Source organism: Otolemur garnettii, unplaced genomic scaffold (assembly GCF_000181295.1).
Source record: "Otolemur garnettii isolate 467f Iridium unplaced genomic scaffold, OtoGar3 scaffold00224, whole genome shotgun sequence".
Lineage (NCBI taxonomy): Eukaryota > Metazoa > Chordata > Mammalia > Primates > Galagidae > Otolemur > Otolemur garnettii.
Window position 1 is genome coordinate 791,249 of NW_003852619.1, and position 20,213 is coordinate 811,461.

General features: G+C 38.2%; 1 protein-coding gene across 3 annotated transcripts in view; it reads right to left on the reverse strand.

The window, feature by feature from the left end:
• TENM1 (teneurin transmembrane protein 1) overlaps window positions 1–20,213 on the reverse strand; it is a 596,275-nt gene that overhangs the window by 112,510 nt on the left and 463,552 nt on the right. For 2 of the 3 annotated variants that reach the window (XM_012812797.1, XM_003801899.2), the window contains exons 20-21: window positions 14,726–14,975; window positions 2,677–2,697 (exon numbers count right to left, since the gene is read on the reverse strand). In XM_012812797.1, the coding sequence (XP_012668251.1) occupies window positions 2,677–2,697; window positions 14,726–14,975 (271 nt within the window). The remainder of the gene's footprint in view (window positions 1–2,676; window positions 2,698–14,725; window positions 14,976–20,213) is intronic. The other variant, XM_003801898.2, reaches the window with a different exon arrangement.

The window sequence follows — 20,213 nt, forward strand, 5'->3', positions numbered from 1 at the left end:
ATTTATTATATAAGTATGGACTTGTAGATTTTTTTTTATACCTTGAATTAAATCCAATGCAATTTTTTTATGTTGCTCAAATTGTTCCAGCATTAGCCATTAGGAATTCTTTCTGTTGGCTTATGTGCCCCTTTGACATACCTCATCTAGGTGGGTTTGTAGACCTTTTTTTTCTGGCTTTAAAAGATGCTCCAGTATCATCTTTCATATTCTTTTCCCCAATCCTAGAATCAGCTATGTCCCTGAAGATCCCTGCTTCCTTTTATTGGAGAATGGTATTAGAAACCAAAATGTGAACACTGTATTTTTTTTATTATATATCTCTCTTTCCACTTACACTGTGAGCTCACAGCAGAGGACACATATTCATCTGTCTAGTGCCAACAGAGTGCCTGACAGTGTTGATGTTCAAAAAATCCTGAAGTAAATTGAATGGCAGGACATGAAACTGACATAAAAGAGCTCAGGTCTTGGTATTTAGCCAAACAAAAGTAGGGAGAGGATCATCAGAACAATTAAGAAACCTTAAAAGACTGTCATGCTATTAATTATATTTGTAATTGTATTAGCCCTTTAAGTGTATTTATGTATGTTATAGTAATAATACTAAGTCTGGCAAATACTAATTTGAGAATCAGTTCATAGTTGTAATTGGAAAAAAATCAGGTCCAATGGGAATACTTGACTTTGTTCTACTTACCTTCAACAAGTAAGAGAATCCAGTAGATTCCAGGGACACCTTCAACCCTGGAATCACCATGACAGGTGCTGTAAATAAACTGTAAAGGGCCTCAACAGACTCCAGAATTGATTTAGCAGTCATACCAGACAAGGCATCTCTGTAGCAAAGACTGCTTCAAATAAGTGATTTGAGCAAAAGTTTTAAAATATTTAGTTGAGTTTTTGTCTTCATAATTCTTCATTTTAAAATTTCTTCAATGTGCTTAGATCTTTCTAGAATATAGAAGGGATCACAACCCTTCCCTGAAACAACCTTCAATATTTTAGTATCCAGTTTGTGAAGTGTCATGTGAGACAGATTAATCATGCTTTGTTTAGGAAGAGTCCATAGGCTATTTTTCCAAGAGAAATGTTATTCGCACAAAAGTACTTTGGAATGCATTACATTCATTCATTATTGAATATCCCCAATGTGCCTGTGAGGGAAGTTAGAATTAGCATTCTTCTCAAATCTCAGCTGGGGAAACCCAAACACATAGGGAGTGTGTCCCAGGGTCACTAACAAGTTTGGGCCTGGATTAAGATTAGATTAGATCATACATAACTGTGTAAGTAAAATACCATCAGTATACTCGTGTTCTGAAGTTGGCAAAACTAATCAGTGTTCCTGCCTTCTTCTAACTGAGTAACATATTCTATTTTGCTCAGCGAGGCTGTTCTCAAACTTTGTGTTTTGGCCTTTAGAAGATGGAATAGCCCAACTCACCAAATTCAAATCTGATTAATGTTATTTTTCTGACAGCCAGCAGTCAGGAAGGTCCCTTATATCAATATGTAATTTGCTATTTCATGCTATTTCCCAAATGCACTTCAGCTCTTTGGAGACTGATTTCTTTCTGCTTTCTGAAAACATGCAATACCTGAGAAAGAAAAACCACTGGACTACATTCCAATTTGTTTTAATCCCTTGTGTTTAAATGCAAACTGAAATTTGAGATATGTGAAGATTTCTTTTTAACTTGGGTGTTAGACTTACTGTCTCCTTCTGATAGTTTTACATTCAAAGAATGCCCTTCGACTTAGCAAAGATCACTTCATTCATGCTAGTTAAAATCACACAGATTGTTAAATGGGCAATTAATGCTTATAATTAATACTGTGCAACACTTTACCAGTAAGCAATTTGACAACCAACTTAATTTGCTTAAGAAATCAGTTATGCCAAAGTAGCAAGGCTGATCTTCTGCACTGGCATTTAGGAAGTAGCATTTCCCAAACAAAACCCAAATTAAAAACCCTACTGGTGCCATTTTGATGACAATTGGCATTCAGGAGTGAACAAAATCAATTTTCTCCTGTGTAATTTTGGGTAATTTAGAATCGTTTTGACAAGTGTAATGCATAAACAAATTGAATAGAAATACTCATTATGATTAATTTCAGAGCTACATGCCATTGTCTGTAAACAGTCAGTTTAGAGTTTTCCTATTACTTCTTCTTGGTGAAAAGAAACAGAAAGCACGAGGTCACATAAAAGAAAAAAAGAAAAAAATCTTATTAAAGAAGGTCATCATGGTCACTGTCTCTTAGTACCCTTGTCAACTATATTTCTGGATCTAGGGATATTGCCTCATCACCTCTCTCTCTACCTGCAATTTGAAAACATCTAATCTATTTGAATTTACGGACTCATTTGTGGTATCACCTTAGGGAAACATAATGAGATTTAAGGCCTTGCTTTCCCATTAAGTACTGAACTTCTGACTTTCATTTATCTTGCTTTCTTTTCAGTGTGTTCTGATCCTCAATCAAACTCCTACTTAGTCTACCCCTCTTCTTTTGGAAGATACTTACCTGAGTCATAACTTCCCAATTTACTTTCACACTATTTCTTTAACCTTATTTAAGAAATAAAATTTCCCTGTTAGTGCATTATTAGGAGGTGTTCTCTTAGGCAAGAGAGGGCATTAGGTGGCTGCCATGTGGTTTGCTTACCTATGTCTGGTATCTCTGTTTCTAGGGTGCACAAGGTATCCACGAGTAGCAAGTAAAAGCAAATAGAGAATCATCAGTATCATTCAACAAGCCAAATCTAACCAGACACATGGATTCCTAACTCAGATTGTGGCTACTAGAGAGACTCCACAGGGATCACTCAGTCAGATGTGCAAGTCAAAGTTGACCCAATTCCTCCAAGTTTCTCCTCCTAACATTGTGTCAAGGTGATTAGATATTTTGGTCAGTGGAAGGGCAAAGTTCTAAGGGAGGTTTTTAAAAGGTTATCTCTGGACCACCAGCATCAGAATTACTTGGATTCTTGTACATGAGCATTTTCCTGGGGCTCTCCTCAGCCCCACTGAATCGAAACTTTGAGGTGGAGATGTGTCCTGGGGAGTTTATTTTTAACAAACTTAGCAAAGGCCTAAGAACCACTGAGCTAAGGGTTGAAGCAGCAGCCCCTGCAGAGGAGCTGACCATTCTAGGCTCTGTTTTGATAGTCACAACATCCTATCAAAGTATAAAATCACCATGTTTTATTATCAAATCATGTGCAGGACAGATATCCCAACCCTAACCTTGTACCACTTATCTGATCTCAGAGATAAGATAGGGACATCCACTGTGCACATTCCTTCCTTCACAATAACAAGTTGAAAGTATGAAGGTTTTCTAATGATAGAATGTCCCTGGCATCAAAACTGCTGCTTCAAAACAGTTTCAACAAAACATTGTGTATAGGGCCTGTGTCTTCCAGTCATCCATGCTCTAAGGGGTCAACTGGGGTGGGCCAAACAGAGCAGTCAGGCCAGAAGAAGCAGAGCACTTTGGTGGCTCTGGATCTATAACCCACTCGGCATAGGGTATGGCCTAGTGCATTTCTCTCTGGGACCCGGTATGAGGCTTTCACATAGGGGATGCAGTCTGTGTACAGGACTGACTCTGGGTCAAGTCTGCCTGGGATTAAAAGGCTATAATCATCTGTGAAATACAGTCATTTTAATTTTACAATCCTTTTAAATCTGGCCTTTATGTCATTTTGAAAACATGAAGATAAGAAACCTTTTTATCTAAACTAGAACATGTTCTTATTCTTTGGGACATCAGGAAAGAAGAAAAGACACAAAATTATTTCACCTGAAGCTATCTGCTGCAACAAATTCAACTCTTTTTAAAAAGAACTTTTCTAGGATTTTACTAGCTGGGCCACAGGTCAAGGTCCATTGAGTTTTCTGTTTCCTTGGCCCATCTCAAAAGGGTAGGTAGCTTGTGGGTTCAAACAAAGGTCAGCTGATAAGGGTGGGGTACTCTGATTAGAAACCTAGCCTCAGGCATTTGCACCTCTTTCAATTTCTTTGTCTCTAGACATTACTTGTTTTTGTGGCCTCTAAATTATAGGGCAGTATGCTTGAGGCTGCTCTAATCTCTGTAACATAGTTGATCTTCTTGAAGGAAGTTTAGTTGTGAAAGTACTAGAAGGACCCCATTAAAATTCTCAGTACTAACTTGAAACCAATAGCTAAGCAACTACAAGGCCACAAGAGAGAAAAACAATTAAATTCATGTGAGGGTAGGGAAAGGGGACGGGGAGGAGGGGAGAATTGGTAAACTCTCACCTAATGGACATAATGGAAGGGTACACAGCACACCCCCTGGGAGAAGGGCTCAACTACAACTTGAACTTTGCCTAACAAATGCAAGGAATGTAATCTAATCATTCATACCCTCATATTAATCTGAAATTTAAAAAGTAAATAAATAAAATATGGTTTCACTACAATAGATTCTCAGGGTATGGAGACATTTATGTGGCTACGAAGGCTTTTGAAATTCTTAGGTAACGGCAAGAAGAGGAAAGGGGGATGGTTTGACTTTCTTGCAGCTGCTTCTGATTCTGCTAATAATGTCACTGTGAATTTGGAAAGATGTCCCATATTATGCAGAGCAGCTTCTCTCATTAACATCTCAGAGGGAGGAAGTGAAAATGACGGAATTTATTTCCAGTGTGTGACCTTGTTCTGTCTCAGAATTACTTTTAGTTAAGGATTTAGGACTGAGCCACCACCAAAGTCGGTTTGCTGTCTAGCTGGCAACTGACTACATGCTGAGGTGCCAGTGTGTGAGCTCTTCATGAGGGCCAGGGCCCAGCCATGGGCACTGCCACCTGGCAATGGACCAAATTGAAGCTTGCCATGAGTTAGGAGGAGAAAGGAATGGGATTTTAAATCTTTTTAGAGCAAGAAATGCTCCCAATGATAGGGCTTTTAAGTTCATCTTTGATTTTCTCAGGAGCCAGATGATGAAAAGGGCCATTTACTCTTCTTTTTTAATTTGAAAGAAAATTGTTGAGATATGATTTATATACCATAAAATTCACCCTTCTAAAACATACAATTCAGCAGTTTCCAGTACATTCAGAGACTTGTGCAACCCTTATCATCATCCAGTTCCACACCACTTTTATCACCCTATGAAGAAACTTCATACCTATTAGCAGTCACTTCCCATTCTCCATCCCTCCCCCTCAGCCCCAGGCAACCACAATCTGCTTTCTGTTGCTATGGATTTGCCTCTTCTAGACATTTCATATAAATCAAACCAACCATTAAATATTTGTCTTCTTGTGTTTGGCTTCTTTCACTTAACATAATGTCACATCTATTCTTTTTATATTTTTGTGAGGTGAGGGATGGAAAGGATGCACCAACTTTGGAGTTTTGTCTAGTGACCTGGTGTCATTGGAGTTAAGACTAACTTCTTATGTGTAACCCTTTCCTTGTTCTTCATCCTGTTCTCAGCTTCCTTGTCTCTTCTTAGCCAGAAAGAAAATTTGAGTTCAACTCATTTCTCCATTGTCTTCTTCCTTTGAATACCCAGTGCCAACTTTTTGCCTGCTACTGACTTCTTAGAGCTTCCAACTCCAGCAACTCTCATTCAAAACTACCTTCTCCCATGATTTGGTTCTGTTTTTTCTCCCTATCTCAACTTACCTGGCTTGTGTTTTAAGGCCCTGCATTCATCCAGTAGTCCCTTTAAGAGGCACGCTGATGAATGAATCTATCTTGAGGGACTCATGAATTCTGTTAGCTTGATGGATTATTTTAAAAAGAGGTTCTACTACCCAAAGCAATCTATAGATATAATGAAATCCCCATCAAAGCACCGATGTCATATTTTAAGGAACTTGAAAAAATAGTACGTCAATTCATATGGGACCAGAAAAAAACCCTGAATAGAAAATATAGTTCTTAGAAAAAAAATCTGGAGGCATCATGTTGCCAGATTTCAGGTTATACTACAAGTCTATAGTGATCAAACAGCATGGTACTGGCACAAATGAACCAGTACCATGGCATAGATGTAGATCTATGGAATTGAATAGAGAATCTAGAGATGAACCTGGCCATGTATCATCATTTGATCTTTGACAAGCTTAAAAAATATGCACTGGGGAAAAAGAATCCTTATTTAAAAAATGGTGCAGAGAGAACTGGTTAGCCACTTATAGAAGACCGAAACTGAACCCATACCTTTCACCACTGAGAAAAATTGATTCTCTCTGGATAAAAGACTTAAATTTAAGACACAAAACAATAAACATTTTAGAGAGAGTATGGGGAAAATGCTTGAAGATACTGGCCTGGGAAAAAGACTTTATGAGGAAGACCCCCCCCCGGTAATTGCTGCAACACCAAAAATAAATAACTGGAATTTTATCAACCTAAAAAGCTTTTGCACAGCTAATAGTACCACAAAAACAAAGCAAACGGCCTACAGAATGGGAGAAGATTTTTGCATGTTATGAATCTGGCAAAGGCCCGATACCTAGAATCTACAGAGAACTCAAATTAAACAATAAGTGGGCAAGAGACTCGAACAGAAACTTCTCCAAAAGTGACAAGTGGCCAATAAACACATGAAAAAATGCTCATTGTCTTTAATCATCAGAGAAGTGCAAATTGAAATCACTCTGAGATATCACCTATCTCCAGTAAGATTAATCCAGATCACAAAGTCCCCAAACTGCAGATGCTGGCATGGATGTGGAGAGGGGGGAACACTTCTACACTGCTGGTGGGATGGCAAATTAATAATGCCTTTTTGGAAAGAAGTATGGAGAATCCTCAAAGAACTAAAAGTAGACCTTCCGTTTGATCCTGCAATTCCGTTACTAGGTATCTACTCAGAAGAACAAAAATATTTTTACCACAAAGACATTTACACCAGAATGTTTATTGTGGCTCAGTTCATAATTGCCAAGTTGTGGGAGCAACCCAAATGCCCATCAACCCATAAATGGATCAAGAAACTGTGGTAAATATATATATACCATGGAATATTATTTAGCCATTAAAAAACATGGAGACTTTATATCTTTTATGTTTACCTGGATGGAGCTGAAACATATTCTTCTCAGTAAAGTATCATAAGACTGGAAAAATTAATATCCAATGTACTCAATACTAACATGAAACCAATATATAAACAATTACATGCTCATATGAACAATAAAACACAAATACAGTCTAGTATGGGGACAGAGGGAGAAGGGGGGAAGGGAGAAGGTAGGAGGACAATTGGCAGGAGGGAGGGCATATGGTGAGATCTCACCTATTGTGTACACTGTAAGGGTGTATAACATGCCCCTTGGTTGAGTGGCTCTTTTACAATTGGAACTTTACCCTAGAAGTGAAAATAATGTAATCTAAAAATTTGTACCCTCATAATAATTTGAAATAAAAAAAGAGTTTCTAGTATTGGAGACTCTTAACAGATCCAATGTCTTAACTCAAAGGAACATATTTCTTAGAGTGGAAATTTTGGGCACTGTGGAAGGCCAGTGTAGGGGTTCTTAGAGCTATGTCTAGCTAGCAACTGACACGTCTCTTATCTCACATCTTTGAGTGCCATTGCTAATACATGAGATCAGAGTAGGGAGGTAGCCACTGATTTCATCTACATGTAGGGTTTCTAGCATTTGTGGCTCCAGTGCTGGTGACGAGAATGGCTCATAGCCATTTCTCAGCTATTAGCTGAGCTCTCAAAGCCCAGGTTCCATTTGTTCCTTCAGCAGAGGGTTTTACAAATCTATTGCTTCTCAGCATGCTAACTTCCCCTAAATGGGTGCTATTCCAGTTCTACTCCATTTCCAGACAACAAGAGGAGTTAAGTCCAAAGAACAATGTGAGAAATATTAAGCAGTCACTGGAAAAGAGACAGCAAAATCTCAAGAGAAATTTTCATGTCATGTTGACATTTGTCAGGTCCAAATTACTCAAGGTACCAAGAAGCCTTTACTAGGCTCTTATTTTCTTATCTTTTTCATTTTTAAGGGAAGGACAAAATAAATATCTAGAGAATATCAGAATTCTGAACAATAGCAGCATGAGTTTTTTTATAAAAAATAAATCATTTCTAGTCATGCTTAATGGGTTTTCTAATAGAGTTATGAAATTAGAAGATGAAAAGGGAGCAAAGGGATATTATGAATTGCAAAACTTGATATGGTATCTCCTGTTTTTACTTATATAATCATCCTTAATACTTTCAGAAAACCAAAAAGTGGCCTTGAGGATATAATAATACAAAAAGAAACAAAGTCATAATTAATGAGAAATAGTTGAAGGACTTGAGCATGTTTAGACTGAAGACAAGACAGCTCAGGAACCTATAATAGCTATCTTCATACTTGTGAAAGCTTGTCAGGTAAACGAGGGGAGTAACTTTTGTGCTGCTTCAGATGCTAACATTTGCCACTCCTGGGTGGATGCTTGATGAAGGCCGATTTTAGCTGAAGGTAAGGAAGAATTTTCTAACAAATTAGTCCAAAGATGCAATGGGCTGTCATGAGAGGCATTTATATTTCTCATTATTGAAAGAAGTCAAATAGGGCGGCACCTGTGGCTCAATGAGTAGGGTGCTGGCCCTATATATCAGAGGTGGAGGTTCAAACCTGGCCCCTGGCCAAAAACTGCAAAAAAAAAAAAAAAAAAAGGAGTCAACAAAACAGAGATGACAGACTTTCAAGTAGGCGTTAGGCACAATGTTGGGCCTGATACCCTCATGGATCCTTCTAATGCAAAGCTTAAAAGTCTGTGATGTTACTTCTGTGTAACTGCAGTGTATGTATATATGTACATGTATGTGTGTGTGTATCCATGCAGTGTATGGAGTATATATGTATATACAAAGTGTTAACATAGGAACAAAATCTTTTGTGAAACCAAGACCCCAACCATCTTACGTGGAAATGAATCTATCTTCAAAAAGTCCTCAGAGAATATATTTTTTAAACTCCCTTAGGTTTAATTACATGATTTATCAGCTTCCTTTCTTTATTATCTTACTTTAGTCTCCCACTGGTTCCTCCCACTGGAAGGAACCACTAAGATGTATATGTGCAGATGAAATCTTCAGGAAAACAGGCAAGTGGGTACTACAGACTTAAATAACAAGAAATAATATTGTTTACCATGGCAGATTTCTAATGATAATGTAATCATCATTATTAGAAATGACTTTTCCTTTCTCTCTCTGTTCAGTCAATGGGGGATCAGCTAGAGGAAATAAGTGATTGGCAACCAGTGAAAATTAAATTCTTTTTAGGTTAGATGGAAGAAAAGCAATTGGGGGCAGTTTGGATCAGTAGGGCTGAGGTAGCAAAAATCTACAGTCTTCCAATCCTCAAAATGTCAGGAAGCACCTGGGTTTGTTTGGTGTGGCTCAATATGGAGCAAAAGGATTGAAGGGAAGGAAATCTAGAAGAGCATCCATTAAGGACAGACTATATGTCCTCCCAAACTATCATCAAACTTCGGGCTAAGCAATACATATCTGTGGTTCTCAAAGCAAATTAAATACTATAAGACATTTAAAGGGATGTTTGAATATAAACTTGAAGTAAATTTTTACAGATAGGGAAGTAGAGAACAGAGCAATTAAGTTACATAATAAATAATCTGACAGAGGGTCAAGATCTACAAGCTTCTCTATCCAAGTCAATAATGACCTGTTGACAATATTGCTTCTCTATTCACAATTTAAGATAAAACCAATAACATAATGACTACATTAGTCTATGTTTCCAAGGAAACAGATGACCCAAGGAAGTAAAATGACTAATTTGGACAGGGTGGAGAATAATTAAATTAACTGATCTTAACAAAAAACACTAGCAGAAAATGAAGCTTTTATCTAAATACAGTAGAATGCAATGACTATTATGGTTCTCAAGATAGCAGAGCCTTATTAAATCAGCTTATTTCCCTTCAGGAAGTTTAAATCTGGAAAAGATACATAGCAAAAATAAGAAAATCCACCAATTATATATATATGATATATATAAGCTGCTGATCAGGATACTCTTTTAAAAAAGTGAATCTGATAATAGCTATGTTAGTTTATGAGTAAAGATGATAGGTAATATGTGTTGACATAAACTTGTTTGATAGTTTTCACTCTAGTCAAACAGGCAGTTACCCATTGATTACTATGCAGATCAAAATGATCATGTACATTCAATGAGCTTATTTATTTATTTATTTATTTATTTTTTATTAAGTCATAGCTGTGTACATTAATGTGATTATGGGGTACAATGGGCTGGTTTTATATACAGTTTGAAATACTTTCATCAAACTGGTTAATATGGCCTTCACTGCATTTTCTTAGTTACTGTGTTAAGACATTTATATTCTACACTTAGTAGATTTAACATGTCCCCTTGTAAAATGCACCGTATTTGGTGGTCTCACCAATTACCATCCTTCCACCCATACTCCCACCTCCTCTTCCCTCCCCCTCCTGTTTCCCCATCATCTTGGGCTGTAGTTGGGTTATAGCTTTCATATGGAAGTGTGGGTGTTTATAAATTGGTTTCATAGTAGGGCTGAGTACATTGGATACTTTTTCTTCCATTCTTGAGATACTTTTCTAAGAAGAATATGTTCTAGCTCCATCTATATAAACATAAAAGAGGTAAACTCCCCATCTTTTTTAAGGTTGCATAATATTCCATGGTGTACATATACCACAATTTATTAACCCATTCATGGGTCGATGGGCACTTGGGCTGCTTCCACAACTTAGCAATTACGAATTGGGCTGCCATAAACATGCTGGTGCAAATATCTTTGTTATAAAGTGTAATTGAGGAGAACTTCACAAACATGGCAAGAGATTCTGAAATTCAGATAGCAGTTTCAGAATCTCATCATGACTCAGTCCAAATAAAGCATCTCCCAGACACATTATAATTAACTTTGCCAAAGTTAATATGAAGGAGAAAATTCTGCAAGCAGCCAGATGTAAGAAAACCATAACCTACAAGGGGAAGAATATTAGAATGACTAAAGATCTCTCTATTGAAACTTTTCAAGCTAGAAGAGGATGGTCATCAACCTTTAATCTCCTAAAACAAAATAACTTTCAACCCAGGATCTTGTATCCAGCTAAACTGAGTTTCATTTATGATGGAGAAATTAAATACTTTAATGACATTCACATGTTGAAGAAATTTGCCATAACTAAACCAGTTCTCCAGGATATTCTCCCATCCTCCACAATGACAAGCAAAATGCTCTATTACCAATGTAAACTCACTCAGAAACTTTTGATCAAATTCCAGCTTATCTCTTTGATGGCCAATCACAGGAGTGTTGGAATAGGAAGGGAGAATTGCCTTTTCTCCAGAACCTAATGCAGGGGATCTTAACCATAACTATGAAAGGGCTTTATCTACAGGGACAGATTGCTGGTGGTAGCAAGGGAGCAAGGGAGCAAGGGAAGGAAAAAAATGTGACTCCTTAAATCACACATGCAATTTAGTGTGATATGTTTTTTTTCTAAGAAAAGGGCTTCAGGAGATTCTTAAAGAAGTCTGAGATGAACAAAAAAAAAAGTTAAGAAGAGCTATTCTAAAGGATCTGAGCTCAGAAAAGGCAGGTAGGGAAAATTCAGGCTAAGTGAGAGCGCCTGGGTGTATGAGCTCGTAGTGTGTGTGAGCTCATGGTGTGTGCATACTTACATGTCTGAAGACTTGTGACAATGAGAGAAAACAGTGTTTGGGAGCAAGAATGAATACAGGCATTGGACACTACTTCAGACTGTCAGAAAATAATTTTTCTTTATACTGAGAAAAATTGCTTTGCAATTAGTGTCCAAGTTACTCTGTTGTATGCTTCCGAAGGCTCTGTGCTGAAGGTCATAAGGTGCTTTGGACTAAAATGCAAATCTACAAACTGTTAAGGATCCTTGACCAAAATAGAATTTCATCAATGAATGACAATTGCTCCCTTTTGGTAAATTTGCATTTAAATTACAAATAAAATTTAGCTGGAGCTTTATTGTATTAATTTTGTTTTGTTTTGTTAGATAGATTTATTCTTTTGAGGAGTTATCCACATAGGGGTTGGCTACATAGGCTTTATGGGTTAACCATAGTTATAATCGTAGTTAGTTATAGTTATAGGCTCATCAATACAATGTGTCTGACTACCTAATAGCTGATATCTGCACGAATGGAAACATTCAGATGTTGAATGAATTGTTCAGTGCTTCCCCCTCTGTGTTTGGTATCATGTAGATAGAGCATCCCTAGGGTTTTGAAAATAACGTAGCATGTTGTATAAATAATTTCCAAATTCAGCATACAATCTTGGCATTCCTATTGACTTTTCATTAAGTAGGTAACCAAAGAGACAGACTACTGGAAATGAGAGCCCCCACGAGGTGTGACACCCTGAGGTACATGAACACTCGATTAGGACAGGGTGCTATGAATCAGTACCTCTCCAGACTCTCTAGATGTGCTTCATCTTTATAAAGTCTTAACGTTACAGTCTATATTTTTATTAGCCAAGGGATTTAACAGCTTTCTTCCCTATGACAGTCTTTGCAATTATAATTAAGAAATGTATTAAAACTGGATTGAATTAATGTGAAAAATGGATGAGGGCGTGGGACCAAAAGATTTCCCCAGCTAGGTGTGAAGGAACAACTCAGTCTGAGAAAAAGGAGGTAGATACCAAAGCAAGCATGAGAATCTGAAAAATTTCAAGGAATGCTCTTAAACAGGGGTCCTCAAGCTTTTTAAACAGGGGGCCAGTTCACTGTCTCTCAGATGGTTGGAGGGCCAGACTGCGGCCCCCGGGATGAGTCAGCTGCTAAGCAGGACAGGCAGCGGTGGCAAAAACACCTGGTGGGCTGAATAAATGTCCTAGGCGGGCTTCATGTGGCCCACCGGCCATAGTTTGAGGATGCCTGCTCTTAAGTATTCAAATTTTCATGCTTGTCTGAACATAAGTGTTACATTAAAATGACCCAAGACTTCTCATGTGTTTTACCTGGTCTTGATAATGCTATCAGCATATAGGTTGCTCAATGTCTCTGCTCTCCCAGTCCCTACTTTTGGTTACTCTTTTTTCAGGTCACTGGGGAGATGCCTGACACAAAAATTGTTTTATGGAATAACTTATTGTATGGCCTCAAAAATCTTCTGAAACATACAGAAATTTTTCCTATGTTTCCTAAAGTTCCAGAGGTATGTGTTGAGGCTAAAGCTATCAAAGCTAATTAGAAAGGAGGGTCTACTGATTTAGCCAGGGGAAAGGAAACAGATTTGTTTATCCCTAATGGGATAGGAGTGGAGACTTCCCTTTTCTAGGATCCCAAAGAATATGTATTTGTGTCCTGTAGCCTCAGAAAGGGAAGAAATAAGCTGATAAAACTGTGGTTGTAATCTTCATCTAACTTCAGGATATGGAGTACCAAAAGTGATAAATTCCTTACCAAAGGTGTCAAAATATTTTGTACTCTCAAGAAAATTCCTAGAACAGAGTGAGAAAATCTAAAGATGAATGTTTTAATCACCATGGAGTAGAACTTTTTTTTTTTTGAGATAGAGTCTCACTTTGTTGCCCTCTGTAGAGTTCTGTGATGTCACAGCTCACAGCAACCTCAAACTCTTGGGCTTAAGAGATTCTCTTGCTTCAGCCTCCCAAGTAGCTGGGACTACAGGCACCTGCCACAGCACCTGGCTATTTTTGGTTGTAGTTGTCATTGTTGTTTGGCAGGCCCGGGGTGGATTCTAACCCGCCAGCTCTGCTGAATGTGGCTGGCGCCTTACCCACTGATCTACAGGCACTAAGCCCCGCAGGGCAGAAGTTTGAAGGGTAAAGAACTAGTTCTTCCTTTCTTATCATGTCATGTAAACACAGACTCCCATTTTCCTGTTTATGAAATCACCACTTCAAAAGACTGGACATTGTTTGTACCCTCACACTAACCTGAAATAAAAAAAAAATAGTAGACATTAAAAAAATAAAAAAAAAATTAAGACTGGACCTGGAGATGTTAGCAAATTTAGTCTTTTGGATCTGGTAATACCTATCCCTGCTAGAATGGAATAGATTTTTTTCTGTTTTAAAAATTTCAGATATGAAGTTACAAATGTTTAGGTTACATATTGTTTTCATTTCTAAGGTAAAGTTCAAGTTGTAGTTGAGCCCTTCGCCCAGGGGGCGTGCTGTACACCCTCACTGTGTATATTAGGTGAGAGCTTACCAATCCCCTTCCCTCTTCCCCTCTTCCCCTCCCCCTCACTTACATATACGTGTGTTTTTCTTTCGTGTGGGGTAGCAGTTGTTTATATATTGGTTTCATATTAGTATTGAGTACATTGGATACTTGCTTTTCCCGGAGTGGATATTTTTGACAATCTTCGTAGTGGCCAGTAGTAGGGGAGTGACTTACCTGAGCATGGAAGTATTGAGATCCATATCAGTGACAGCAGGGCACACAGGGAAGGACATGCATACGTACGGGGATGTCAACACTTCCTGGTTCTTCAAAGCAGTGTTCAAAGTTTCCTTTAAATAGGAGGAGTGGGCATGCTGACTTTTGCATCGACCCTGCATATTAACTCAGTGCTACAATAGGGGTAAGCTGCATTTCTGCTCCTTTTGGCAATGCCTTGTCTCTTCATAGTATCTCATTCTAGCTTTTCTCTTTATCCACTAAGCAAACATAGAGATTAGAGGAGACTTACCTTAATTCCAAAATACTAACGGAGTTTCCCGAGGGAAATATTCGCCTTACAAAATTGAAGTCACCAACATACACACTGCCGTCGGGGCCAGAAGCTAAGGCGACAGGAGCAAATAATTTGTTGTTGTGGGCTGGGCCATTACAGTTGGTGCAGGCTACACTTCTTTGGTGCCCATTACCCATTATGGTTGCTATGACTGGGGGCTGCTGGGAAATGAACATATTTTCTCCGTTCCCTTTATGTATGATTCCTAGACCCAAGGAAAATAAAAGGAGAGAAAATTAAAAAAAAATTAGCACATAATAATCTCAGCAGCATTTTAATTTCTCTTTCATTGTTCAAAGCAGGGAAGAGCTTCAGCCTGGCATAAGAGAACCAGAGAGTGAAACACTCTATCCTTGGTTTTGTTTAACTGCATAAGCACAACAAATGGTATCATAACACACTTTGCCTCAGTTTGTCCATTTGTGAAGTGGAGTAATACAACCAGTCCCTTTAACACTGATTCTGAATGCCTCGGTGAAATATGCGATGACTAACTTTTAATGATCTATTCACTCTGGGCTCTGTGAATCATCTTTGGCTAATTTTTCATCTCTTGCTGGCTCTCTTCTGATGCCTAGCACACACCTGTGTGACTTCAAATTACCCTCGCTATGAAACTGGTTCCTGAAAAGAGACTATCAGTCAATTTTAATATTAACCTCAGCAAAACACAATCAAGAAGGTAATCTACTTCTGTGAAAAGGATAGAAATCCTACTGTTAGAAGGCACTTCAAAGATATACAAAAGGGACTTGAATTTTCCACTCTTTTGGACCATATCACACTATCATCAGTGCAGGAAATAGAGATACTAACTTATGAAAATGCTTTGCAGTCATTCTCTTTGGGCAGTCACATCCATACCCACAGATTCAACTTTCATCTTTATGTGCTGAAACTTTCTCCTGTCCAGAGTTCTCGCCTGACATATAGTTTCCTACTTGACTTCTTTACTTGGACGCCCCATGGGTACTTCCGAGAGAAATATTTATTTTATATTTTGACTCAAATATTTAAAAACTAAACACATTATTTTCATGGAACCCCCCCGCCCCAAAGCAAACCCCACTGTTCTGTGTTCTCTACTCATGTCATCAGTGTACATGGTATTCCTTAGTGTATAGTTACCTAAATTGGAAATCTGGGCATCCCTATGGCTCTTCTTTTCCCCTCATCCTCCATACCTATTTAATTACTAACTCCCACTGAGTCTATCTGTTACAGTGTGTTGTAATCAGTTTCCTCTTTTCCATTCCTACTTTACTCCAGTTTTTCTGAACTTCTTGGTCTCCCTGGTCTCCATGCATTCCTATGTCCACATTTTCATCTACATTCTTGCCATTTTAAATCTGTGGCTTAAAATCTTCCAATAGCTCCATCTTCCCTATAGGATAAGGGGTACATTCCGTGTTGTCAAGGCACACAAAGGCCTTCGTGACTTGGTCCTTGTCCACTTCTTTAGTCTCTCCTCTCCTTGTGCTCTCATTTGTGTCCTGAGATGTAGCCAGAGCAAACTATTTACAGTTACTTTCACATACTCTCATGCCTCTCTGCTTTTGTACATGCTATTCCCTCTGTCCTGAATGCCCTCCTCATTTTGTCTCCTTGGAGAACTTCTAGCCAACCTCCAGTGCTCAGCCCCAGTCTTCCTAAAGGTTTCGCCCAGGCAGAGTTAGTTATTCCCTCCTTTATGCCCATTGTTTCTTTCCTCAGCTCTATTATACCACCACATTGAGTGATACAGTTCTCATTACTTCTCTATCTTCCCCATTAGAACATGAATGAACTCCTTGAAGGCAGACCCCTCTGTCTTACTCCTTTTTGTATTTTAGTGCCAATCTCTGTGGCCAAGTCATTAGAAGTGCTCAGTTAATGTTGACAATAAAGCTTTGAGTCTCTTGTAGTTTCCTTGCCCAAATCCCAATGATTCTGCAAACCTGCTGAGCCTGGGCAGAAAATCCAAGGAACAAGTACTGCTGTGCTAAATAGCTCAAGTCAGTCCAGAATGAGTCAGGGCAGGTAAAACATCCATGTTGTGAGAAGGCAGGTGCCAATATGTCAGCCTAAAGTCACTGACAGCAAAGGAAGGAATGCGGTTATAGCCTTATTTTTTCCCCTTGCCCCCTGCTGTCTGTCTCCTTTGGACTGCCTGTTACTCTCCCTAAATATGTTCTGAAATGGCTTCCACAGTTTTCTTCCAACTTTTGGTCCTACAATCCTGCAATAGAAACCATAGATCACTCTGAGACAGGAACATTGCTGGCAAAAATAAATAAGAAGGTAAAGCATGCATAATGCCATGGTACCAATGTATGCTTGGAAGGAGCCTTCCAGGAAACAGAAATCCCATCCATCATGTAGTCTTTGGATTTGAAATTTAAGTATTTTTACTTTCCCTTCCAGGGTGATTTCTGGCTACTTTTTCAACATATGATTTGCAAGAGCAGCTGTGAGTTTATGCCCTAACAAATTGGTGTTTTATTGTAGAACTATGAGATATCTTGAGAATCACTACTTTCTTCATATTTTATTAATAACTTTATTAGGTAGTAAAGGCCTTTCTTAAGATTTAGAATAGCTAATTAAGTAAGATTAATAGGACTGAATTTCATTTCCATCCCTGAATTTACTTGCAGTGTGACCACTATTGCAATTCAAATGAATTAGAAGGAAGTGAATGAGAACTTGAATGACAGTGGCACAACATCATTGAAGAGAAATCTCCTGATGATTGCTAACTGAATATTCAACCAATGAGACTATGATATGTTCTTTAATAAATGAGGAAACCACTGTTTAGCATGTCAGCACTTCAGCAATGCACTGTAGACTATATCATTCAAAACTCTTTCCAATGATTGGCTCGGAAATACCAGATTTGCTATTAACATCTATTTTCACAGGTAGATCTCTATTTTTTTATATCAATATAATGGTATAGATAGCAATTACCCTCAAAATGACATGTTATTACCAGACTCCTGGCAATTTAAAAACTAAAGATGGCTATTCTAAACCATTCTTCTAAGCCTGCAATTCTAAAACTCCCCTTTTCTATTAGAAAGCTCAGCACTCCATCAAAGAAGAAGAATGATTAAAGGAAATAAAACATAAGGCAATGTACTTTCTGATTACATCTCAACAATTGATGTCTTGCTTTCATGCAAGGCACTGAAGTGCCGTGTACTGAAATTACCACTCCTGTTTAAAGCTGAAGCAATCAAAACAAAAATGGGCAAGCCCCTTTTGTATTGCCCTGGAAAAATAGATCATTTTGAAGGGTGTTTTTGTTGTTTCAAGAATCTGTTTAACCTTCCATTACATAGAACCAGGGCATACCATCTAGCAACAATGATTTAACACCAATTCTTCTGCGAAAGGTTGCTTTGAAAACATTTTGTTTATGTTCCTGAAAATCCTTGATCAATTACTGCTGCCTCCTTTCCAGTTTATTCTGCCACACACGCTTATTTTGAAAAGGGAATCAAATGATCCTAGGACAGCACACATTATTTATATGAAGGCCAACTTCCTGCTAAGCACTGGGTATCATATTTACAGTCAACAATGACACCCACTGAATGGGGCTGACTGCACATTTTCTCCTGTAAGTTTTCCTTTTCTGTGCCAAAAAGCCAATTCTGTTGTGTAATAAGGTAAGCACACTTTTTTTTTAACACACTACTCATTCCCTCCTGCTAACTTGCTCAGAACTTCTTTTAAAGCTTATATTAATAAATAAGTCTGAAATAAAAATTCCCCCTGAAAGCCAGTGGGTGGCACTTTATGCAGATTTCAAAGAAGACACCATTTTTCAGACTTATGAACAACAAGGGATACGATGCCTATTTCTCTCAGTACTTGACTGAGAGGAGATGAACACCGATTGGGAGATCATCCCCTCCCAGTAAAACCATTTGTCCACAAACTCCTGGCCTGTCTTGGAGGCTACATTAAAAGAAAATTTTTATCCAGTGCAGACAAATGATGATACCCAATTAGTGCCCCGGGTTGTTCTTCTTAATAATTTTTAACACTGACATGGCAGGAAACATTAGGAGATACGTTTTATAAAAAGATAGACTAAACAAATATCTGAGCTCGGTAACAGATATGCCCACCTTTCTCATAATTTTAAAGAACCAAATTTTCTTAAAAAGAATGAGTATGCCCCCTCTATAATCACCGAGAAGATATATTTTGAAAGAACAATGTTGCCAAACGCAAGTTACTGATGTTTCTTTTCATCTCAGCGAAAGTCAGAGCCATCTATATGCATCAGGCATAATATTTGGAAACAATTCTTTACAACCAATGGTTAATTGTCAGGTAAATATAATTGCTGCAACTGAAATGACAAATGGTCTGAAAACACTGCTCGCTAGAAGTTACCCACTGCATAATGATTTTGAAGCCAAAGAAAAACTGAAGTAGAGAATGGCAGCAGACATCCAATTTAATTACAGGTGTCTTTTTAACCAGTGAGAGGAAATTGGGAGAAGATAGATTTTTGTTTCTAATCTGCTATCTCAGATCAAAAAAGTGGGGTGCCTAAAGAATTATGCTTTTTCAGGAGAGGAGTGGAGTCAGGGAATTTGGAAAGATGTCGTCCTAGCCTTAATCAGTCAGAAAAGACTGACCCGAGGGGGAAAGAGCATTGCTTTCTAAATTGGTCTTCTCAAAGCTGCTCCATCAGGCTTATCATTCCTGCTTCTAAAACTGCCTTTGTGGGTGGGATTTAGACTTCGAAAACCTCCCAAGAGAGGTGTTCGCGTCCAAGGTCAGGCTGAAAGGCAGCAGAGCTGCAGATCTCGTTTCCTGGTAGGTGTGAACAGTTCTTGGTTAGAGAGACAAAGCATCTACAAATGAAATGATGAAATGAATAAACATTCCTTTTTTAAAAACCTATCCAAGTTAAGGCTTCTTCTCAAAATAAAATTCTTAGAAAGGTAGAGACAGAAAGCAGATTTAGTGGGGGCTGTGGGTGAGAACAAGAGACTTTTTTGGGGGTGATAAAAATATTTTACAACTGGGTTGTGGTGACGGTTTCACAACTACAAATTTACTAAAAATCAGTGAAGTGCATGGTTAAATGAATTTATGGTGTAAGGATTATACTTCAATAAAGCTATTGAAAAATTCTGAGAAATAACTGGGTACTTATTACCTAAAAACTAATTGCTCGTAAATTAGGGGTGGAGAGAACACATTTGTGGAAATCAGGCCCCCCCAAAGCCAACTTCCTGAATGACTCCCCTCTGTTGTGAACTTTTTAAGCCTGTGTGAAGCAAATGGTAAGAGGATATGGGACTGGGAGCACACAGCTGGGGGCTGGCTCGATTGAGGTCATTTCCCACTTTGTGTTTAATGTCAATGACAGGCATTTGAAAGAGACAATCCATACAAGCCAATAAAAGTGAGTGGAAAAGAAACGGCTGCTTAA